The 25,690-nt window shown below is 33.9% G+C and overlaps 2 protein-coding genes across 2 annotated transcripts; both read left to right on the forward strand.

Moving 5' to 3' along the window:
* Positions 1-2,894: 2,894 nt before the first annotated feature.
* LOC146913652 (endoribonuclease Dicer homolog 2-like) lies at positions 2,895-8,737 on the forward strand. Its single transcript, XM_085720966.1, has 9 exons — positions 2,895-2,903; positions 3,160-3,369; positions 3,939-4,041; positions 4,073-4,346; positions 4,953-5,235; positions 7,487-7,585; positions 8,222-8,282; positions 8,390-8,562; positions 8,636-8,737. The coding sequence occupies exons 1-9, from the start codon at positions 2,895-2,897 to the stop codon at positions 8,735-8,737; spliced, it is 1,314 nt and encodes a 437-aa protein (XP_085577092.1).
* A 12,242-nt stretch (positions 8,738-20,979) lies between these two features.
* On the forward strand, positions 20,980-22,201 carry LOC146913653 (uncharacterized). The gene is made up of 5 exons (XM_085720967.1): positions 20,980-21,028; positions 21,138-21,207; positions 21,293-21,532; positions 21,939-22,089; positions 22,175-22,201. Exons 1-5 carry the CDS (start codon positions 20,980-20,982, stop codon positions 22,199-22,201), a joined length of 537 nt encoding a protein of 178 aa, XP_085577093.1.
* The last annotated feature ends 3,489 nt before the right edge of the window (positions 22,202-25,690 follow it).

Below are 25,690 nucleotides of genomic sequence, written 5' to 3' on the forward strand. Positions count from 1 at the left end.
AACAAAATAAATCATTTTCATTCCTTTGAATTTGATGGAAACCAACACACACTTGTAAGTATATATATCAACTTTTCTTTTTCTCCGCATTCGGAGCCAAACTTCTGAACATACATTCCAAAAATGATACATATACTTACAAGTGAGAGAGGAGATTTCAAGCTCATTTTCAAAGTTATTCATCTACAATTGTATTCATTATATGTTTACAATTGCAAAAAATATGAACTGTTTAAAATATCATCAACGAAAGAAGTTTACTAACCTTATCTTTCAGCCTAGCATTCTCCTTTCTCAAAGAGCTTTGTTATATGTGAAGTTCATACTCTTGTATTGGGAAAGGAGGAACCGCACAAGTTTCACAATCCCTTCAGAATTTAGCCGTAAATTCTGAAGCAGACTGGATCGTTGTTAGTTCCTTCAGATACTTCCTCATTAGATTTAATCAATTATTTTTATCACCGTTGCAAATATTAATTAAATATTTTTTGTTAGTTAATCGCAACATTTTGGTAACAAGTTTATATTGGAACTTGTGTATTTTATAGAAAATATAAATTTTTAATAGGTTGGGGTCTATAGAGCCGTTGGAAATTGTAATATCACAAACATAGAATGGTCCAATTAAGAGTAGTACAGTAGACGTTTAGAAACAAAATAAAATAGGAGATATTAGTCAAACATGTTTCACCAAAAAATTAATTTTTTTTCTTTGCTTTGACACTCTAAAAAAGTTAAACATGTATTGAAACAATGTTATCAATGAAGAATTAAAGATATTAATTTTAATTAGAATATTTTTAATTTTTTAAATAATAAATCGATAATTTAAAATAAAATTTCCTGCAAAACCACCTTGTTTTATGGTTAACTTGTATCAAAATTAAATGTTAAATTAAGAGATAAAACTTCAATACTAATTAAATATTTTATGTTACTAATTAATTATTTTTAACAACGATGCAAAATCCAAATTAATATCAATTAATTATTTTATGTTATTAATCAATTATTTTTATCACCGTTGCAAATATTAATTAAATATTTTTTGTTAGTTCCTCTTTGCAGGAAATTGAAGGTTAAATTAAGAGATAAAACTTCAATACTAATTAAATATTTTATGTTACTAATTAATTATTTTTAACAACGATGCAAAATCCAAATTAATATCAATTAATTATTTTCTGTTATTAATCAATTATTTTTATCACCGTTGCAAATATTAATTAAATATTTTTTGTTAGTTCCACTTTGCAGGAAATTGAAGGTTAAATTAAGAGATAAAATTTCAATACTAATTAAATATTTTATGTTACTAATTAATTATTTTTAACAACGATGCAAAATCCAAATTAATATCAATTAATTATTTTCTGTTATTAATCAATTATTTTTATCACCGTTGCAAATATTAATTAAATATTTTTTGTTAGTTAATCGCAACATTTTGGTAACAAGTTTATATTGGAACTTGTGTATTTTATAGCAAATATAAATTTTAAATAGGTTGGGGTCTATAGAGCCGTTGGAAATTGTATCCTTAATCTCTTCGTCTCTCTCGACTTCTTGGCTTCTTGAAATGGTTAGTTTTCTTTTCTCTTTGCAATTTCTTGTCATTTGCATGAATGATGATACTACTGCCTTTCACTTCTGAACCATTGTACTTTACTTTTTTGGGGAATATGAATGAATTTGTTACCAAGCATTTGTTTGTGTTTCACTGTTCCGTATTTATGATTATGTGGTCCTCAAATTTCTATTATTGTTATGATGATTAGTAGTGATAAGCCAACTCGTAAAACAAGGGCATAAGCACCCGAATATCTTTAGTGCATTGAAAGTTTTTATTTGGAAAAGCATTTGTGAAAACATCACATGGGGTTTTAAAATTCAAGATTTTGCTAGGTATTCTATTCATCAATTATGTTGGAGTAAGGATTGCTTCACCCCAAAGATACTTTGGAGCCTTACTTTAAAACAATAATGCCCTATCAACTTCAAGAAAATGATTTTTTTTTTCCGTTCAGCCACTTTATTTTGTTGTTGAGTGTCGACACAAGAACTTTGATGAATAATGCCTTGTTGGAGTAAAACCTCATTGAATTGTTTATTAAAATATTCTCTTCATCATCACTATGGAGAATCTTAATTTTCACTTGAAATTGGGGCAATATCATTTGATTATTTTTTTAAAGATGTTTTCAACTTCAAATTTTGTTTTCATTATGTAAACTCAAGTTATATGAGTGTGTTCATCTGTAAATGTCAACATTTACATAATGACTGGGTTGACTTTGAAAATTCATTCATTGAAATTGAATTGGTTGGGTGGTACCAAGAAAATCGATCGTTAACTTACATTTCTTATTAAATATTAATTAACCCACACACCAAAGGTAATTTCATAGAAATCACGTAGAGCAATTAAATATTGAATGCTCATAATAAATGGAGTAAGAGAGATAAACACAACAATTAAATATTGAATGCTCATATTAAATGGTCCCACCATCATTAATTATTTTCAACCTTTTTCAATATTTTCTGTGTGTTTATCTTTCCAAACTGAGAGAATGGAGAGAATGTTAAAATCTAACTCTTAGTATACCAACTTTTTCTTAAGATTGGAAAAGACTATTTATTGTTATGGGAACTAAAAAGTCACACATTACACATTGCTAATCACTGCTGCTTCAGCGATCCAGTCTGCTTCAGCGTTCCCTCTTTTGCCCACAAAACAAGATTCAAACATTCAAGGTGGGCTAGTTTTTTATTTCTAGTTTTTTTAAAATAAAGAATTCTGTATCTATCTATTGATTGTCCTTAATAGCTAAAAATTTGTAGAGAAAATAGATTTTTTTCCTGCATTTTTCTCTTAAAATAATTTGTTAATAATGGAAGTGGTTCTGAAACAAAAGTTGTAGTAGAAAACACTGAACTCTGGACGTTGAAGGTAAAGAGTTCATTCTGCTCTACTTTTATTCACCACTGCCTAATACACATTGCATATATTGAGAAGACACTTGGTTTGGAACTTCCTCCGCTTGCATTTTTTGGTTAATTTGTCTTGGTGGTATCTGAATGTGTGGTTTTCTTGTAAGTTTTCAAACATTTTAAAGATATTTGCACTGATGATGGTATCTGCATTTTGCATTTTAGGTCTTGGAAGCAATGACCGCAAATTCATGCAAGGAGACCTTTCATTATGAGTCACTAGAGACACTTGGAGATTCTTTTTTAAAATATGATGTTAGCCAACAACTTTTTAATATATATCAAAATCAGCACGAGGGTCTTCTTAGTGTGAAGAGGGAGAAGATCATTTGTAATGCTGCGCTCTCTAAGTTAGGTTGCGATTTTAGACTTCCGGTATTCTTTCTTTCCCCCTCTTTCATATGTTATTCTTCAATCTTTTATGCTTTACATCTCTTATGATGCTATCTTTTCAGCATTTTTCATATTTTATTTGATGTTATTTCATAGAACGTCCACCTGTATATAAATAGAATATTTGATTGGGATATTATGTCCCTTATTTTCTTCAATGTAAATATATTGTTAATTTCCATGTATATATATATATCTCTGATGTGATTAGTTAGGTATAAGGCCACATTTAATCTCTATAATCATGGGATTCTCTCTATACAATTTTTTGTAAATGCCAAATGTTGAGAGCTATTCTTTCAACTATTTAGCACCAAAAACATCATTCTCAACTAGTTGGTGGCAGTTTGTAAAAGATTATAATTAGAATTAGAATTTGGAACCTGTACAATACTTACCATACCAAGTAACGTGTTCTCGAACTGTAATGCTTATAAAATGAGGATTATGTTGAATCATTTGGCTATTCATTCTGCCTTATTATCTTGAAACTGAACTTGTGGATAATAATATTAGTTATGTTATTGATTATCTATTCTTTTGAGTTACAGGGCTTCATACGGAATTACCCTTTTGATCCGAAGACCTGGATCATTCCTGGATCTAAATCAGGAAGTTTTAAATTAGAAGAGACAGTTTTGAATGGGAGAAAAAATATATACCCGCGGAGATAGAGAATTGAAACGGAAAGTTGTTGCTGATGTTGTCGAAGCACTAATTGGTGCATTCCTTAGCGCTGGTGGTGAGATGGCTGCATTGTTGTTTATGGATTGGATTGGGATCAAAGTCAATTTTAATATTAAACCCTATGAGAGGGAATTCATTGCTTGTCCTGACAATCTAGTTAATGTCAGATTTCTAGAATCCCTATTGAAGTATTCGTTCAGGGATCGTTCTCTATTAGTAGAAGCTTTGACATATGGCTCTTACATGCTTCCTGACGTGCCTAGATGCTATCAGGTACGTACTATTGTTATTATTCTTAATATGGAAACAAGACATTAGCTGATATGTATCAATGTAAGACAAAAAAAATTTCAACTTAATACTGATTAGCTTACATTTTTTCAAGTCGTGATGGTCAATTTTAAATATTAATCATTTACAATCTTCATGATTAATCATGTTTTCCTCTTAGGGTCAGTTCGGATTGGTTTATATGAGCATATCTACTGGCAAAAACACTTTTAAGATTGTTTAGGAGAGCTTATGGAAACAGCTTATGACATGTCCATAAGTTTTTTTCAGCTTATTTGCATAAGCTCTCCATGATAGCGCTCTCCATGATAGCTTATGAAAGAAGCTAGTTTAACTTTATTATATCTTTTGTTATAGAGTTAATTGCATAAGCTCTCCAGGATAGCTTATGAAAGCAGCTTATAGCATATACATAAATAGTTTAACTTTATTATATCTTTTGTTATAGAAATAGTTTGTACACAAGCACTTATATGATAAAAGCTTATGATGTAAGCGCTTAATTAAGTTGTTTATCTAAATGTGGCCTTTATTCGTGTTACTTATGTTTTTCTTTTGTCTCACTTTTTGTATGATATATTCCTTTTCCTACAACGACTTGAATACTTGGGAGACTCGGTGCTGGACTATCTCATCATCATGCATTTGTATCGAGTATATCCTGGCATGTCACCTGGGCAGTTAACAGACATGAGGTCTGCCTCGGTGAATAATGACTGTTATGCAATGTCTGCCATTAAGGTTCAATTGCATAAGCATGTCCTTTATGCCTCTCAAGAGCAACATAAACATATTGTAGCTACGCTTGATAAATTTGACGGTCAGTCTTCATCAAGTTTTGGATGGGAATCCGACGCTACATTCCATAAGGTTAGTTTATCAAAATCATTGAATAATGCTATTACTGTCAAATTAGTGTTTTAACACTACTTCAAAGTGAGGTTTTCAATAAAATGTACAAATTAATTTTTATTCTTAAATTGTGTGCATCCTTAGAGAAGATACCACCGCTAAGACATGAACGAATGGAACACAAACTGCATTTATGCTTTTGTTTTTAGTTTGATCTGTGCTATTTGGTATCAATATAAACCTCATGCATTCCTACAACATTAACGGTCTTCAGTTTAAGTAGACGATGCAAACTCAAAGATTTCATAATCCATATAGAGCTCCACAATGGAAACTACTTCAAAGGCAGCGAATATTTGAATGTCCACGAGTACATGGTTTACATTATTAGCAGCATCAAGCATGAGGAATAGAAGGGATTCATGTTAGAAAGACAGGAGCACACCCAAGAAAGTAGTGTTGCTGTTGTTTATGCATCACAACCTTCAGTTTCCCGAAAGATTCACAAATGTTATCATAAATGGTCTTTGCCCAATTAACCTCTTCAAAGGCATTCATGTCTTCGACCATTCCCCAAGAAGATACACGTGTCTTCTGGGGATCGGGGGAGCACAACAAAAATCGCTCAATCAAAAAATAAGAAAGAAGTTGTTTGAAATTAGATTGACTTTGCTCGTCGTCTATCGTCATTTTTTCCAAAAATATCTTAATACTTTTTGTTTTTATTTGTCTAGAACCGTCATGATCAAAATTTTCTTTCAACTCATAAACAAACTCCGAAAATCTTTCTGCAGCAGTGTATTCTAAATTATTCCCGGTATTTTTAATACCGAGGACTTCAGCAACCTCTTCAGCACAGAAAGAAAAGGACACGTTATTGTTGAACACAAAGCTTTTTTTTACCGGGTCATAGACTTCACAAAAAAGGGAAATTAAAGAGGCAGAGCTCTCTCTTCTATAGGTAACTTGTAACAAATTGTAGAAAACAGATTATTTCATTAACACCTTTTTTTCACAATCTAACTGAAGGTCCACGAGTGCTTTTAAACTTGAGGCTACTTTAAGAGGCTGCTTTAAACTTGCAGGCTGCTTCTCTTTTTTATCCTAGAAAATAAAATTAACAAAATTAACACTAAAACTTAAAAAAAGAGTTAAAATCACTAAACAAAATTGGGGTTTATTTCTGGATCTAGTGACTTTATTTCATCCATAGTTGATGCAATATTAACCACTTATGCACACTGAAATTTCTACATTAAACAAATCCTAAATTTGAGCAAATGAATAAATTTGGGGAGGAGGTTTTCACTAGCAACTTTTTGACCATGAATATTAGTAAGTGTTTTTAAGAGGGAAAATCCACTTTGTATAGCCTACAAATTTTCTGAAGTAGAGAAGTAATTGTTAAACGACAGTGAAAACTTCGTACTTATAATATGATAATTTTAAAAAAATTGTTTTTAGAATCTTGTTTTCTAAAATTGAGTCGAGCCTAACTACATTTTAATATGATAAATACAGAGTTATCAAAGATTCATTTAGTCACATATAACACACTTAGATCACACTTCTAATATTGTGTTATAAGTGTGAATTGAACAGTGTTGTTAAATATTCGGTATAGTGCCGGTATACCAGTATAGCGTATTGGAATTTTGGCTATCAAGCATGATACCGGATATTTAACAACACTGTTCAATTCACACTTATCGAGGACCGGCTTTCATATCGGATAGCCAAAATTCCAATACGTTATACTGGTATGCCGGCACTATACCAGATATTTAACAACACTGTTCAATTCACACTTATAAAACAATATTAGAAGTGTGATCTTAGTGTGTTATATGTGACTAAATGAATCTTTGATAACTCTATATTTATCATATTAAAATGTGGTTAGGCTCGACTCGATTTTAGAAAACAAGATTCTAAAAACAATTTTTTTAAAATTATCATATTATAAGTACGAAGTTTTCACTGTCGTTTAACAATTACTTCTCTACTTCAGAAAATTTGTAGGCTATACAAAGTGGATTTTCCCTCTTAAAAACATTTACTAATATATATGGTCAAAAAGTTGCTAGTGAAAATCTCCTCCCCAAATTTATTCATTTGCTCAAATTTAGGATTTGTTTAATGTAGAAATTTCAGTGTGCATAAGTGGTTAATATTGCATCAACTATGGATGAAATAAAGTCACTTTGTTTAGTGATTTTAACTCTTTTTTTTAAGTTTTAGTGTTAATTTTGTTAATTTTATTTTCTAGGATAAAAAAGAGAAGCAGCCTGCAAGTTTAAAGCAGCCTCTTAAAGTTGCCTCAAGTTTAAAAGCACTCGTGGACCTTCAGTTAGATTGTGAAAAAAAGGTGTTAATGAAATAATCTGTTTTCTACAATTTGTTACAAGTTACATATAGAAGAGAGAGCTCTGCCTCTTTAATTTCCCTTTTTGTGAATTCTATGACCCGGTAAAAAAAAGCTTTGTGTTCAACAATAACGTGTCCTTTTCTTTCTGTGCTGAAGAGGTTGCTGAAGTCCTCGGTATTAAAAATACCGGGAATAGTTTAGAATACACTGCTGCAGAAAGATTTCCGGAGTTTGTTTATGAGTTGAAAGAAAATTTTGATCCTGACGGTTCTGGACAAATAAAAACAAAAAGTATTAAGATATTTTTGGAAAAAATGACGATAAACGACGAGCAAAGTCGATCTGAATTTCAAACAACTTCTTTCTTATTTTTTGATTGAGCGATTTTTGTTGTGCTCCCCCGATCCCCAGAAGACATGTGTATCTTCTTAGGGAATGGTCGAAGACATGAATGCCTTTGAAGAGGTGAATTGGGCAAAGACCATTTATGATAACATTTGTGAATCTTTCGGGAAACTGAAGGTTGTGATGCATAAGCAACAGCAACACTACTTTCTTGGGTGTGCTCCTGTCTTTCTAACATGAATCCCTTCTATTCCTCATGCTTGATGCTGCTAATTTTGTCTTTCTTTACAGAATTTTGCCATGTCTGGATTGCGTTGCAAGTCTACGCCTGAAAAGGATACTCCTAGAAAGGGTGAGTTTTTTTTTTTTTGGAATTTTGTTAAGGGTGAGGTAATTAATTGGAATGTTGGTTGGACCTATTAAGCATTTCCATAATTGATTTGTGTTGTTTACTTGCAGAAAGTTTTTCACACTATGTTGTTTGGAATTGTAGAAAACCTCGAATTTACAGCCCCTGGAATGAATGTAACAAACAAGTGTCAGGATTTAAATACAATTCATTTAAAGGGTTTCATTCATTGGAAGATGCCGATGCTGCTTTCTATGGTACAGAGAGCGGTCCTCTTTTTAATGTAAGATTCAATTTTTTTGTTTTTTTTTAAAAATTTGGTTTGTGATTATTGAACACTAATTACTATTCCTCAGATTGCCTTTGAAGATTCTTCCTCAGAGAGGTGCCCAAACTGCGAGAATCTTTCTTTGAAAATTAAGTTATTGCAAATTGAATTGGCCCGCTGCAAAGAGTAGCAGCATCAGTTACCTGATACCTCATCTGATGTTTCTAACCTTTTGGGAGAGCTGGGCCAAATGCTTGAAAAAAAAAAGCAAAGTTGGATCACTGAACTTTTGGGATGTCTTTCCAGCCTATGGATCAGGACCCTTCTTGTAACACCCCATTTTCCCAACATAAAAATTTCACATAAATCAGAGTATTTAATTCATAAAAGGGATGTCACATACTGCTTGAAAGTCATAAGTTAGATAATAATAATTATCCTTCAAAATTTTAACATCATAAAATCTGAAACTACGCAGCGGAAATAGTTCAACATGATAAAAGTCTTGGCACGCAGGCCTTATTAGGAAATCTCATAAACTTTGGTTCAACATTTATTCATGAAAAGACACGTAAGGAATAGATAAGAAAGCAAGCCCCATCCCGTTACGTGTCATAGCACCTAGACACAATGAGGAGTCCACTCACGAATGCCTCTAGTCTTTGTTACCTGCAAGTTACCCATACGAAGGGCAACATTTTCAAGCAGAAGGGGGTGAGATTTCACAGTCAATAAATTAAGCATATAATTCATCAAAATGCATTTAACAACATAAAACATAATTAACATATCAAACATTTATCACTTAGCATTATATCAATTCATAAACAAACATCATCATCAGAGCATCATAAACATCAACAACAATAATCATTTATCATCTTATAATCATCATAAGACATCATGTTCAACTTAGCACTTGACTCGACCACACGACTCAACTTGACAATGCGACTCTTAACAACTTAACAACTTAAACCATCGTGAAACTTCTTGATATGCAAATGCATGTGGTACCATTCAACAACATATATGAGCGTAATTAGGCTCTTCATCAAGTGAGCATAAAGTTGTCGGGCTTAAAGCCCCCAACGTAATTTGAGCATAAAGCTGCCGGGCCTAAAGCCCCCAACGTAATTTGAGCATAAAGCTGCCGGGCCTAAAGCCCCCAACGTAATTTGAGCATAAAGTCGTCGGGCCTAAAGCCCCCATCTTTAATGAGTATGCAATGGACTCAATCTTCCTACAACTTAGACAACAACGTGAACATCTTAAACAATCCCATAATCATGGACAACTTCTTAATTCTTACAACTTAGACCGACTCATGCAATTTTAAGACTTTAAAGGTCAGCAGCAATGAACAGCAACAGATTTACAACATATAACAGTGCTGGGATGTCTCAACATCATTTAAGGAATGAATTACATCAACATAAATATCATAAAACATCATAACATTGTTCATGCAACATTACTACTCATCTCAGTCCTATAAACAGACTTCTGTAACATCTGGAAACATCCTAAACAACCCTCATTCTTACTTCCAAGATCAACTCAGGACTACACGTGCGAAAGGATCGCATCGGAACAATGTTGGGCAACTAACAGCCCAACTCGCAGTGGCGAGTGACTTTGCTCGCAGTGGCGAGTACCTGGTTCAGCTCACAGTGGCGAGCGATCTTACTCGCAGTTGCGAGTGATTGGGTTCCTAGCTCGCAATTGCGAGTGTTACTGCTCGCAGTTGCGAGCGATGAATGTTAGTACGGCCAGAAACCTAAAAATCACAAGTTTTCACCTATCCTCATAGTTCTTTCATCCAAATAGCATCTAATTATCACCCTAGGTAATATCTAAGGTCTGTACACAGGTTTTGCATCAATCTAACATTTTTTCATGGTTCAATCATCAAAATCGATCATAACCTAAATTCCCAATTCTCCCAAAATCTCAACCTAATCATGTTAAATTCATTCTACAGAATTATACCCTTGATAATATTGAAAGTTAGTCTCACCCTTACCTGGTTATTGCAGAAAATCGTAGCCCTCCCCTTGTTCTCCTCTTGTTCTGACTTTTCTCCCTTTTTCTCCAAAAACGCACGTACTCTGTTTCTAACTTATGTCTGCCCTATTTATATTTCCACATTACTCTACTCACCTCTAAACTTACTCATCTCACCTCACAGCCCAACTTCTAATATTTTTATTTTATTTTCATATCTTATTTTATTTAATAATAAAATAAGTCTCAACACCTCATAACATCTCTAAAAATCATAACATCGCATATATCACATAATTTTCAGATAAATCATATATCTCTCATAAAATCACGTAAACCTCATAAATCACTTAAATTCATAAATCATATAAATATACATATAAATATATTTCTAAATAATTAAATAATTTACGACGGGCGTTACAACTCTCCCCAACTTAAAGAATTTTCGTCCTCGAAAATTTACCTCAAGCAAACAACTCTGGATAAGACTCCATCATCTTACTCTCTAGCTCCCACATTACGCTCTCACCAGTTACTCCACTCCAAACAACTCTCACTAGAGGTATCTCCTTGTCTCTCAACGTTTTCACCTTGCGATCATCAATCCTCAAAGGTAAGGTCTCCACCGTAAGGTTGTCTCTAACTTGTACATCATCTCTCTGAATCACATGGGACGGGTCCGGAACATACTTCCTCAGCTGCGACACATGAAACACATCATGTAAATTCGATAAATGCGGTGGTAAACCCACTCGGTACGCCATCGTCCTGACTCTTTCCGATATCTGATACGGACCAATAAACTTTGGAGTCAACTTCTTTGACTTCAATGCATGACCAACACCGGTCGTTGGAGTAACCCTCAAGAACACATGGTCTCCCTCTTGAAACTCAAGGTCTTTCCTACGCTTATCATGGTAACTCTTTTGTCGACTCTGGGACGCTTTCATCTTTTCTTGAATCATTTTCACCTTCTCAGTAGTCTGTTGAACAATTTCTGGTCCTAAAACCACACTTTCACCTGTTTCAAACCAACACAACGGAGTCCTACACCTCCGACCATACAAGGCCTCGAAAGGTGCCTGATGAGTCATAGAATAGTCTAATTTAATGCATTATTTAGTTTAGTTTTAAATAAGATTTGATTTAATTATATTGCATTTTATTTCCTTTTAGAATATTTTACTTTAAATTGTCTTTTATTTTATTTTAGGAATGAATATATGGTGGAAGGTGCCTTGGAGCGAAAGAAAGAGGACTGGAGCAAATACAGCGCAAGAATACGAAGATACGGGACAAAAATATGTTCCCCCATACTCAGAAGCTTGGCACGGCCCGTGCCAACATGTGGCACTGCCGTGCCCGTCCCCAGATTCACTTTTGCTGCTTTTTCTTCGGGCCCAAGTTACCCTATTGCTGCTTTACCGTTTTATCCTTTTAGTTGCTTAGTTTTTAAGTCAATTGTAAAGCTATAAATAGAGTAGCTCTCCACCATAAACATTCACCTTTACTTTGAATATTTCAAGTCTTTATTTCAATAAAAGTTCTTTATTTACTTTCTTCTTTGTAATTTACTTTTATCGCATTGTCTCTTCTTCCCCCATGTCTACGATGAACATGAGTGAGTAGACTTCTTTGTCTTGGGATCGTCGGATAAGTCTAATGATGTAATCCGGATCAAGCCAAGCCTTAAACCCTAATTATTTGTTACCTTAATTCCTAATCTAAATTCACCGTTTTAACATGAATTAATTATTATCAAACTGTGGAAGCGAACGCGGAGGGTTTGATAATGGTTAATTCATCATCACAGATATCAATTCATAAAGCGAACGCGGAGCTTTGATATCCGATCAAGTGAATTTAGACAAGGTTTGCGAAACATGAGAATAGTCTAGCAAACCTTGGGACACATAAAGTTTCGATCTTCAAGGGCCCCAAAGGCAATCACCCTTGAGAATAGGTGTGGTTGTTGGAGGGATACACTCACTGACTTCGAGAGGAGCTGTGATATGCTAAAGAGAAACTTGTCCTTAGTAATTACGATTAACATATAATTATAAGTTTAAGGCTTGCTTGTGAAAAGATTCGTTATTATGATGAACCAATGATCCCGAGGCTTTATAATATTATTGTTATTTACTCTCAAAAACTGCACTCTTCAACTTCTTATTTCTTTCTCCTCTAATCATTTTCATAAATATTTATGCTACTAAGTTAGTTTATAAACATGGATGTGTCCGATGATGCATCGTTACCTAGTCAGGTTGTTGACACTATATCAGCAGCCAGTGAAACTAGTAATCAACCTCCTATGATAGTGGACACTGCATCAGTTACAAGCAAAGCTGTTATTGCGCTTCCCATCAAGCCCGTCGATAATTCAGCCGCCACCAATCAACCGAGTAATCAACTTTCCATTATGGTTGTAGACACTGTTAACGAACTGCCCATTGACACTTCATCCACCACCAGCCAACCAAGTAATCCACCTTCCATCTAGGTTGTAGGCACTGCAACCAATGAAATTAACAACCAAGTTCCCATCAAGGCTATTATAGAGACTGTATCAGCAGAAAATGGATATGGTAATCAACTTCTTATCTTGCTAATTAATTAGATTTAATTTTGAAGCATAACTTGAGCATCTTATATACTACTGTCATCCCTCTTGCAGAAACTCCTCAGACAAAGTCCTCACAACCTGTTGAAAAGCTTTGTCACAAGAGTCGTAGACCTTGCCGTGGTTGGATTTCTGATGATGACGATGAGGAGGAGGGGAAGGTTGTAGGCACTGTATCAGCAACCAATGAAATTAACAACCATGTTCCCATCAAGGCTATTATAGAGACTCTATCAGCAGAAAATGGATATGGTAATCAACTTCTTATCTTGCTAATTAATTTTATTTAATTTTGAAGCATAACTTGAGCATCCTGTATACTACTGTCATCCCTCTTGCAGAAACTCCTCAGACAAAGTCCTCACAACCTGTTGAAAAGCTTTGTCACAAGAGGCGTAGATCTTTCCGTGGTTGGATTTCTAATGATGACGATGAGGAGAAGGGGAAGGCTGTAGGCACTGTATCTGCAACCAATGAAATCAACAACCAAGTTCCCATCAAGGCTATTATAGAGACTCTATCAGCAGAAAATGGACATGGTAATCAACTTCTTATCTTGCTAATTAATTTTTTTAATTTTGAAGCATAACTTGAGCATCTTGTATATTATTGTCATCCCTCTTGCAGAAACTCCTCAGATAAAGTCCTCACAACCTGTTCAGAAGCTTTGTCACAAGAGGCGTAGACCTTGCTATGGTTGGATTTCTGATGATGACGATGAGGATGAGGGGCAGGTTGTAGGAACTGTATCAGAAACCAATGAAAATAACAACCAAGTTCCCATCAAGGCTATTATAGAGACTATATCAATAGAAATAGGATATGGTAATCAACTTCTTATCTTGCTAATTAATTTTATTTAATTTTGAAGCATAACTTGAGCATCTTGTATACTACTGTCATCCCTCTTGCAGAAACTCCTCAGACAAAGTCTTCACAACCTGTTGAGAAGCTTTTTCACAAGAGGCATACTCCTTGCCATGGTTGGATTTCTGATGATGACGATGAGGAGGAGGAGGAGGAGGAGGAGCTAATAGAACTACCTGCATTGTATAAGCTAGTGAATGGGAAGCCCGTAAAAAAAAGCTAGTGAATGGGGTCAAGTAGTGTAAACAGAGCAGGATATTGCATGACTTTCTATTACTAGACTTTCGTCAAACCATCATATGGTTCAACAACAATACTTGTTTTGGCGAGTTAAGTTTTACTATATAAACCTTTTTGGTTTCTTAATTATAAATCTTATTTAATTATAAATGTTACATTCTTTCTTCTTCCTCTTCAAGTTTTCTTGCGTACTCCATTGTTATCGTGATTTATTTCTCACAAGTTGTAATGTTTGGTTTGATTTCAAAACTCCTATACTGTACAAGCTCAATAGTGGTGAGGTTTTTGTTAACCATTACTCTTTATGAACAGACTAATCATCACAACGGAGACATTCATTTTTCGGTACTGAAATGAATTTCACATGTAAACATCACTCATTCATAAAATTCAAAACCCTTACCATTTTACGCATCTAAAATCATATTTTTTTAAAGAATATCAAAAACCATTTATTAAGGTAAAAAAAAATCTATAAATATTTATTGAATTTTACGTTTAATATCCTAATACTTTTTTTTAGGCCCTATTTATAGTTTTAATATTTTAACAATACAAATGTTAATAATGAAGTTTGGTCCCGGCTGTCTATTTTTGCTAATTTGGCAAACTTTCAACCAAACTCAATCAAAAAGTGTTTATATGGATGTTTAATGTTTAGTTGGTTTGTCCTAATTCATTGCTCTCAAAACTAAAAGAACAAAATGTGTTTAAGTAATCATGTTTGATGTCACGCATTTTTGGACCTACCATCTTAATGTTAAATGGTCTATAAACAATTTTAACAAAGTTGGCTGAAAAGAGGGATGACAATGTCGAATTGATATTTCCTTTTGCTAAATATTAGTTCGACTTTTTTTAATTAAGAAAATATAAAAAAAAAAAACGAATAGAGTCGAAACAACTTATTTTAAATCTTTTGAATCGAGCCTTTGCACCATCCAACCTGTCAGAAATCCAGACTCTATCCCAACGTTGGGATGCAAACAATAATTAATTAATTCTTAAAAATACAATCCCAACTTTGGGATGCTAACGATCTTTCTTTCTAAATCTTGTTTGGTCAAGCTATAACTTAACCTAATTTTTTCCCTCCAATGATCAAGCATTAATTTCACTTGAGTGCTTGTAACACCCATACTAGAAATTATCTAGGATATCTAGCATGCACGTTAAACTTGATAATGGATACATTAAAATTACAATAATAAAATTTTCTGAAAATAGTATAGAATTACTCGTCTTATTTCTCTGAAAATAGTACCATTGACGAGTACTAAATACATACATATGATAAGTCATATACTGATGCGAGAGAGTAATTATAAGTTGTCCAACTTCTTCTGCTACTTCATCACGAACTATCCTGCTTACGCGCCACATGTGCATCTGAAGGGAGAGGGAGGGAGCCGTAAGGGAGTTAGAGAGAGGGAGAAAAAAAAATCAGATTTTTGTTTAGAGAGAGAAGGAAGTAGGAAAAATGAAAGAAAAATGTGTTTTGTCTTATATACACCACTTAAGGGGAAATTCCAATTTTGCCCTTTTCTACCTTCTTCTAATGCTCCATTAATCGATAAAAAGGCGTAAAAGTTTTAAGCAGAATAATGTCCCTTTTGTTTTCCAAACATGCCAATTCAGATCCCTATGCAGATTAAAACTCCACCCCTTTCCCATGTCCATACTTGCACTATATATATGTGTATTTAGTTAGCAGGTTCATTTGCGTTTTTCCAAACAAGATCCTCACAAAACAGAAACTTCACTTCCCTGTCTCAAGCATGGCTGATCGTCCTCTCACTGCATTGCTCTCCTACCATTGCCTCACTGGTATGTATATATATATATATATATATATATATATATATATATATATATATATATATCTACCATCATATTTTGCTTTGCCTTTTATCGTTTCGACTTTGCAGCATGTTGTATCGTTTCGACTTCTAAACACCCTGTAGTTAACACATCTAAAAAATTTCACCCATTACTTATATGTAAATGGGGGGTGCTTTGTTACAGTGCCACCCAACACCCATTACTTATTATGGGAATAAATTGTGATTTTTCAATGAAAGTTGTGATTTTTTTATATATTTATATCATAGACTATAATTTTTATTTCTTACATTGTTGAGATTATTAATTGTTATATGTGCCTGTGTGTGTCTGTATATATTTATATATGACATTCCTCTTCCTCTACTTTTTTCTATTTGGTCAATGGCCCATAATATAATTATGCATATGGGACCAAATTCTCATTGTGTTTAATATTTATTATTCACTTTTTTATTTGTTGCATTACTTTTATGAGAAATTCTTAGGTGAACTCTCATCCAACATGTTATCCTTACGCCCATCCAATTAAAACACAACACCTCATCAAAATAATAATAAAATAAAATAAATAGAAATTTCCTTGCTTTCACCATTGTTGGAGAGAGAAATTAAACCGAAAAAAAATCATGGGAAGAGTGGGAGAAGATAGAAGTGTTTTAATTGGATGGGTGTAAGGATGACATGTTGGGTGAGAGTTCACCTAAGAATTTCTCTACTTTTATTATGGACTTATTCCACAATGTTTCAAAAACTCTTGCAATCTTTAAAGCTTTCTTATACTTTTTAATGCCCAATGTTGCTTGAAAGGTTCACTACTTCATTTTTACATTACTTATAATGGACTCGGTGTTCTGAAACATTCTTGCAATTTTCAAACATTTCTTATACGTTTTACTGTTTAATATTGCTTGAAATATTTAGTGGTAATATTTTTTCAATCTTGTAGGGCATTAAAGAGATAGAAACTCAAGGCCATATTGGTGTGAAGAGAATGGTGGAACCCTATCTTAATATATAATACCAAGGTTCACAATGCATGCTCATTGTGAAACCCTAAACCTAAACCTAATCCTGCCTTTTTTGAGTTAAAAAATCTTTCTGAAAAAAGTCTCTGTTGAAACCCTAAACCTAAACCTAATCCTGCCTTTTTTGAGTTAAAAAATCTTTCTGAAAAAAGTCTCTGCAGGGAGTTGAACTCGCAACCCATAGCCTCCATCCAAGCAATTTAACCACTTGACCAGTGGGTGTTTTGGTGTTGTAATTTCGCTTCCACTAATGCTTATCTTGTACATCTAATGCCCTAACCCTAGATTCCCTTGCGGTAATTCCCTCACCCTAATCCATTTAATTCTGATTTTTGAGTCCTTTGGTTTTCTCCATTATGCAATGAATGCCTTGCGGTTACAAAGGCTATGATTGAAATGCACACAGCCACAGTCCTTTGGTTTTCTCCATTCTACAATGAATGCCTTGCGGTTACAAAGGCTGGTTTCTATCAGTTGAGAGTTTTGCTCTCCTTTGCTACAACACAACGTATTGATTAAGAATTTGGTTCCAAACAAAAAACAACAAACACAGACCTTGGTTCTTCTTCTTATTTTCTGAAAGGATGTATTGCATCTTTCCAACACACTCCGCTCTGATTCCTCTCCATAATTCCAACCCCGTACTTGCATCAGCCGAAGACGGAGAAGACCTTTACAATGGTGGTTTTCAAAATCAACTCAAATAAAAATAAAATTGGAGGTATTAAATTCGTTCTTTGTCAATTTCATATTTGATTTTTTTCTTTCTCATTTCGATTTCGGTTAATGATTTCATTCACGATTTTCATATTTGTTTTGTTTTGCAGTTACTTATTCACAGCGTTTCGGAGAACTCATTTATTCTGCATGCCGCTTTCTCAAATGATTATTAGTGTTTTAGATGCGTTTCTTTTAATTAAAAAAATTGATGATTTCACCGGCGATTCCGTTGTTGGTTATACTATCTCAATTCGATTTTAGTTGATGATTCCTTTGATGATTTTGATTTTTGATTCGTTTCTACTTTAGGGTTTATAATAGATCGCATCTCACATGGTGTTGAAATGGACGGGAAGATCAACGCTGGAAGTTACAATTGTGAGTTTTTTGTTCATTTTTGTAGAATTATTATTATTATTATTATTATTATTATTATTATTATTATTATTATTATTATTATTATTATTCCATTCTTCCTTTAAAAAAATTATTCCATGAGTTAACATTGAATTGCTTAATTTTTTGTATTTTTTTCTAATGTGTAAACGATAATGTTGTCCAGAATTTCCAGTGACAAAAAGAATGGTGGGTTCCGGTCTAATCAGGATAAGTTGCTAAGTGACTTTGAAACTATGAATAAAGCTAAGTGTGTTTGAACATAACACTTGAAGGAATTCAATTTCTGATTCGAATTCTAAGAAGAACGATTTTGACTCGAGTTGGCAATGGAAGAATCGCATAGGTAACAAATAACAAGTAGCAGACATGAATACCGATACTCATTATTCTGTGCCATGTTATTTTTCTGTCGTGTTTTAATCGTTTTTATGGTTTTTTTAGCTAAATTTAAAAACAACAATCTATTTAGGCATTACAGTTTCAATGGTTTTTGTGTCCAAATCAAGTTTTTCATCTTACCTAATAAAAGGCACTTTAATATAATGTATTGTTATTAGTTCTTCATCTATTTATTATTGTACTACTGCTATTATAATTCATCTTCTTCTGTGTTTATTTGCGGTTGCTTATGATGCTATCTTAGGAGGCGAAGGAGCGTCGAAAGGAGCGCGTGTCAGAGCCGGAGCGCCTACTGTATCAGATTCTGCAGGTCAGGCGACGGAATAAACCTGCTCTGCTCTTGATGGACGTGGTTGTTGTGCTGCTGGTGTCACTGCTGTAGCAGATGTGTCTCACAAGCCTCCGGTCAGGTCAATGGTTGAGATTGAAGATCACCATGGCCTGTGAGTGCGATACTTTGATGATAATGAAGAACACATTTAACTTCTTTCTCTGTTGAAGTGAAATTTGTAGTTAATTAGGTCACTCTTATCCATGGAGATAATTAACTCTGCTAATGTGTTGACTGTTCAAAGCTACCAACTTGAATGAAGAGACCTACTCTTGCCAGGTAATTCCAGCTTTTTATCCATTACTATGCTTATATGATTTTTTATTGTTTAATCAACCTTTTTAGTTTGCATATTCTAAAAGTTGTTTGCTAAAAAATCAAGCTCATTGTATATGCATGCTTCAATGTCCATGTTCATAGGGTCCCATGCATTCCCCATTGATCAATTCATTTATTGTCCTTATTGTTCACACTCTTCTTTTATTCTTGCAGCAAACTCCTGTTCATGGTTCTGATATCAGCTAGATTTATGGTCAAAGAAGGATTTTGTGGGCTCTATTTTGTGTTGGCACATTTGTTGATACCAATATGTTTTGATCCACATGGGGAATACATTTGCTGCCTTCAGTTGTTGGAAGAACAGACGGTATCCATTATTTTTTGAATCCATTTGTCTATTTGAGTTTTGATTATGTCATAATTCTTTTATTCTTGGTCTTATTTAATCTAGAGATTCTATTCAAAGAATGTAGTGGAGCTGGATTTTCAACGTTCAGTCATTGAATTTTTTTCCTTACTATTTGGAAAGATAATTACCCGAACTTCATTTTATTTTCATTTAAAGCCATTTTTCCGATGAGACTGTTGAAGAAACACTTAATAATGAAGATCATATGACATTGATTGCTTGGCTACTTCACTTAAATATGGTATACTTGAAGATGCTCTCTTATATATTTTTTAATTTTTGTTCTCATTTGCTGCGTGTGAATGTTAAGTTATGGCTCCTTTTTCATAGTTGATGATACCAAGCTATTTTTTTATTTTTTTTTTACGAAACCAAGCTATTTTTCTTGATGAATTATGTTTCATGAACAAATCAACAAATGGAATATGGTTATCGGTGGATATTGATTAACATGTAAGTAAAATAAAGTCTTCTAATAGTATGTTATGATGAAATTTATATGTTCTTTGTTGACTTAGTTTTAATTTCATTTTTGTATTCTTTAAATTCTTTGTCAAATGAGGAAAAACTGGAAAAATAAATTCTGAAGGGATGTTACTTGAATAACTGTTGAAAGCTTTTGGCAAAAAACTATAAAAGACAAAATCAATGTAACTTTTAGTTGTCATTGACTTAGCAGTAGTTTTTCTTTTGGTCTTTCATAGGTGTTGTAACGAGGTCTTTTTTTTTCTCATTTTCTATACATATCATATGCGTAGAAATTTATCATATGCGTAGAAATTTACAAAAGTATGCTATTTTTTTTCTTTCTTTGTCTCATCTCATATGGTTTTAGAGGTTTGGTAATGTGTTTTGGCTTTTAAGATATGGGTAATTGAGGAGTCATTTGTTAATTACTATTAGTAACTATTTTTTTGAGCTGTGTATGTAATATGTCAATTTCTTTTTGAATGTGAATGTAAAACTTGCCACGATGGGGCTTGCATCAACAATACTTTAAATCTCGGTTACAAAGAAGTTTTTCGCAATTTATCATGAATTGAATTTTGTTGTGCCCCAATTGTATTAACTCACTTATAAACTTTGTGTTTCAAGGTTTGATACTTACTATTAAAATTGGCTTTTAGGATTTACACATATGCAATTTGTATGACCCGTGCGGCAGCACGGGTGCAGGGACTAGTTGGTCTGAAACTATATATACGTGTGTTTAGTTAGCAGGTTCATTTGCGTTTTTCCAAACAAGATCCTCACAAAACAGAAACTTCACTTCCCTGTCTGAAGCATGGCCAATCGTCCTCTCACCGCATTTCTCTCCTACCATTACATCACTGGTATATATATTTCTACCATCATATTTTGCTTTGCCTTTTATCGTTTCAGCTTTGCAGCATGTTGTATCGTTTCAGCTTCTAACATGAAGTTTTTCTTTTTTGCTTGTAGGACCTTTGATCCGTAGCCCATCCACAGAGATTGACAAGACGATCAACAAACTTCGTTTGAAGTATAGGACGTACACGATAGATTACGAAGTTGATTGTGTAGTTTTACATGTGTGACTATTTTAATTTTCTATTGATGTTTTATGGTTGTTCTAGCGACGATGTAAATGTATATATGCAGGGTGCTGTGATGATATCCCATAGTTTTGGGTCGGAGTTTGGCGACCAGATTAACAGATACGTTGTTTTGATTGATAAGAATCACAACGAATTTGATGTTAGGGTTGAGAGAATCAATGGAAACATTTTTTTCACAAGGGGTTGGGCTGCTCTACGTGATTTCTATGAAATTACCTTTGGTGCGTGGGTTACGGTTGTTTTCTTGGGGTTAGGAAGGTTTCAAATAAAAAAAAGGCTTAATAGCAGTTTTTGCCCTCTAACTTTCCCAAAGTTGCGATTTTGGCCCCCTAAGAAAAAAAACCGCAAAACTGCCCCCAAGTTTTGCATTTGTGGCAACTTTGGCTCCCAAGATCAATTTTGACTCGATCTACGCTGACGTGGCACCCTAAGTGAGGTGCCACGTGTTATTTTTTATTTTTTTTTTACTAAAAATTGGTCTTGGGGGGCCAAAACTGCTAAAATTGCAAAACTTAGGGGGCGGTTTTGTAGTTTTTTTTCTTAGGGGGGAAAAATCGCAACTTCGTGAAAGTTAGGGGGCGAAACTACTATTAAGCCTAAAAAAAAAAATCAAGCGCAGGGTTAAGAGAAAAATTAACTTTCCTACTTTTGTCCTTCCCATTAGATTCTCAATTGATAGAAATGTCGTTCCTCATCTTGTCCATGGTGTTTTTCCTGCCTCCGTTTACGAGTTGACATTCCGTCTTGAACCTTCGATATTTGAAATATCATGTGAGAAGCATTTGTTTGAATATGACGTAAATTCTGGGTTTTTGGTAAGCATCGTCTTTTATCAATTTTGAAACATGTTCAATAAATTAATTGCAATTTTACTGACATTTATTAATCATAATATTTCAGAAGCTGGAGGATAAGGGTTTTGCTTAGGAGGCCTTGAAGAAGAAAACTCATATATGATGGCAGTTATAGATAACTGTGGCAACAAGTGGGAATGTATCGTTGTGTGTGAATCCGTGCCTGAGAAACAACTCGTAATTGGTGGTCAGTGGAAACGGATGGTTGATGCGCGAAGGATTCAGCAGGGTGATTATATAAAGATTGGTGCTCCACTTCTCGGATACAACAAGACTCTCTATTTTAGCCGTAGACGTGTTTAATGAAGACATTAAGAATTAGCGAAAATCTGTGAACTTTGTGATTCAAGTTTTGTTTTTAGTTCAGTTAAAATCTGATATGTCACTGCTATGAGCTTTTTTAGTTTTAAGCTTTATTTATTTTTAATTAGACTTATGTATCAAACTTGGGAAGAATTACATGTTTTGTTTATATTTCATGAAAGATCTACCCAGGAGTATAATCATTGTCTTTTGTTTATTGGGTTATTAATTCTCCCTTTTGTTCGTTTCATTGGGTGGTATTGAGAGCAAATTTCCATCAACATTAATTACATATGAAACCAACTTTTTGTCAATAACTACACATCTTCATTGTTTTAAATACGTGCGCCTGGTAAGTCCGTTCAATACTTCTCAATTATAGCATTTTTAATTACAGATAATATTCCTTAGATGATGAAAGAATAAACGGATAAAACCTGTATGCTTTTATAACATCCTTACCGTAAAACATTTTTTTTATATGACTGCATTTTTCACTATGCATTTTGTTGGGTATTTTAGTATTGACCTCATTGTTGCTAAAACAAATACTCATGTATGATGTTGGATACGATGTTCCAACATCTTGGCACGGTTCAATGTGTCCTGTTTATGTGCCTTGGTTTACGCACGCTTTATCTTATTAAGGAAACCACGCTTTATCTCTTGTTGGCCATGTAGCGTGCTTTTTGTTCAGAATCAGCAGGGTGATTTGTTCCTAAAGTATAGACAAATATTTTAGGAATCTTTGGAGGTATTTTGGTAGTTCCTAAAGATGCTCCGACTTTTTAGGAGTTTCTTTATTTGTTAATGATTTGTGTGAAGTGGATCAACTTGAGGATCTACATTGTTCTGAAGCTCATCAAGACTATTTAGCCTATATTGCTTCAGTATATATACAAGACTAAAAGACGTAATTTACTCATTCAAGCCGTCATTGAAGAAATAGCTTTTTAGGGTTTTAAGTCATTGTTATTTGTGAGCCTTTCTTGTATCACCTTGATACATGGTAAGGATTGTTTTTATTGAGTTGTAAGTTGTACTACTCCTAAGCTTTGAAGCACGGAGGTAGTTTGTGCTTGAAGGAAACTTCATCTTATTGAGTTGTAATCTGATAATCATAGGGGCTGTGATTGATTGAGAGGAAGTGAGATGGGATCTTAGATCTAGGAGTTCCTAGGTTGAAGTCAATACGGGTAGCTCCTAGGTCTAGAGTTGTAAACTTGTAGTTTGCTGAGAACTTAGAATAAGGACTAGACTCCTGGATTTCCTTCGTGGCTTGGTAGCCCCTAAAGTAGGAGTGTTTGTCACCGAACTGGGTTAACAACTCTCTTGTGCCTTTTACTTTCTTGTCTTTTACTTTTGCATCTTTTTTCTTATTACTATTAACATGATGTTCTAAACATTACATTCAATATTCATATTTTGTGACTGGTGTTGAAACATCTTATAGAACATCTGAAAGCTAACGTGCCAGAATTTCAAATTTCTCAAGTGATTGAGTTGATTGAAGGAAATCTCAATCATTACACAATACTTGCATTTTACACGATTTAAGCATGAGGCTGATGCAATAGTTAAATAGTTAATCTCTTTTGCAAAACATGTTGCTTATTAAGTACTGATACACGAAATTTTACGGTTCAAGGATGAATCTTACTGCAGATTATAAGCAAATCAAACTGATATGCCAAATGACCAATTCAAATTGATATTCATTATAAGGACTGGTGCATATTACTTCGATGTATATTTAAATTCTGAAATGAAACATACTAATTGCAATGCAAAATTGAGAGTCTGCTATATGGACAAGAGTTATTCTTTAGAGAAACCAAACAAAATTTATTATAAAAAGGACTTTGCCGAAGTAATGTACCATCACCAATAATATTCATAGAAAATAACAGTTGCTGAACATACCATGCCTTTGTTTTGACACATTAGCTGAGCACCATACTTTCTGTGATTTTCCTTCAATCATTTCTGCACTCATTATCTGTGCAGAAGTTATATAATGTTATCACCAACATACCATGCAGAATTTATCTCATGTGATTTCCTTCAATCATTTCTATTTTGTGACATTATTTATATTTTATTTACTTCTGGTTATTTATACTTTCTGTTTATAATTAAATATGTATTTCAGATTTGGTATTAAACGATGATCAATTGAAGGCGTACGCTCTAGCATAAATTGAAATGTTGTTACAAAGTTGTGGGAAGAGTTTATCTAAATATGCACCAATGCCAACAGCCGATCAATCATTAGTTTCCGGCGTGCAAAATAAACTGATACAAGATGAAATGAGCTATAACAGGCCTGCATTAGCCGGTGAACACAAAATAATGATGTCAACCATGACTGCAGAACAACGAACAGTATATGATCGAATCATGACAAGGGTTGGTGAGGGTAAGCCTAGTCATTCTTTCTTTATGAGCGAACAGTATATGATCGAACAGTATATGAGGTGGCACGGGAAAAACATTCATTTGGAGGGCTATGTGTGCTGCATTGAGATCTCAAGGTGATATTGTTTTGGCGGTTGCATCGAGTGGAATAGCAGCATTGTTGATACCAGGTGGAAGAACCGCGCATTCTAGGTTTTGTATTCCTTTCAGTGTTGACGAGTGTTCAACATGTACCATTGAACCAAATTCACCATTGGCGATATTGATATCTAAGGCAAAGCTCATAATCTGGGATGAAGAACCGATGATGCACAAATATTGTTTTGAGGCAGTTGATCGGTCTTTTAGAGATATTCTTAAATTGGTTGACGGGCGAAATAAGCACATTCCATTCGGTGGTAAAGTTGTGGTTTTTGGCGGTGACTTCAGACAGATATTACCAGTAATACCAAGAGGTACCAGACCAGAGGTTGTACATGCGACAATTAATTCTTCATATATTTGGAGGTTTTATGAGGTTCTCACTCTTACCAAAAATATGAGAATTCTACATGGTGCATCTGAATCAGATATTGAAGAAAGAAAGCAATTTTCTGATTGGGTATTGAGTATCGGTGATGGTACAGTTGGGGAAATCAATGATATGGATATCTCTGTTACTATTCCACCTGACTTACTTATTAAAACCTCAGGTGATCCTCTTGCTTCTATTGTTTCTAACACTTACCCAAATCTTTTAGAAGATATGAGTAATATAGATTACTTCCAAAATAGAGCTATATTAGCATCTAAAAATTCAATTGTTGATCGGATAAACGAGTATGTGTTGGACTTACATCCA

The sequence above is a fragment of the Medicago sativa genome, chromosome 6 (genome assembly GCF_051527215.1).
Source record: "Medicago sativa cultivar Bolivia chromosome 6, Bolivia_mono, whole genome shotgun sequence".
NCBI classification, from domain to species: domain Eukaryota; kingdom Viridiplantae; phylum Streptophyta; class Magnoliopsida; order Fabales; family Fabaceae; genus Medicago; species Medicago sativa.

What these genes read in the sequence shown, in the direction of transcription:
- LOC146913652 (XM_085720966.1), top strand. An exon ending in GTTGCGATTTTAGACTTCCG is followed by an intron (nt 3,370 to 3,938) that starts GTATTCTTTCTT and finishes TTTGAGTTACAG; the next exon opens with GGCTTCATACGGAATTACCC. An exon ending in GACGTGCCTAGATGCTATCA is followed by an intron (nt 4,347 to 4,952) that starts GGTACGTACTAT and finishes TATATTCCTTTT; the next exon opens with CCTACAACGACTTGAATACT.
- LOC146913653 (XM_085720967.1), top strand. Translation starts at nt 20,980, where the DNA reads ATGGCCAATCGTCCTCTCACCGCATTTCTCTCCTACCATTACATCACT. An exon ending in CTTCGTTTGAAGTATAGGAC is followed by an intron (nt 21,208 to 21,292) that starts GTACACGATAGA and finishes TGGTTGTTCTAG; the next exon opens with CGACGATGTAAATGTATATA. An exon ending in GTTTTCTTGGGGTTAGGAAG is followed by an intron (nt 21,533 to 21,938) that starts GTTTCAAATAAA and finishes CCTTCCCATTAG; the next exon opens with ATTCTCAATTGATAGAAATG.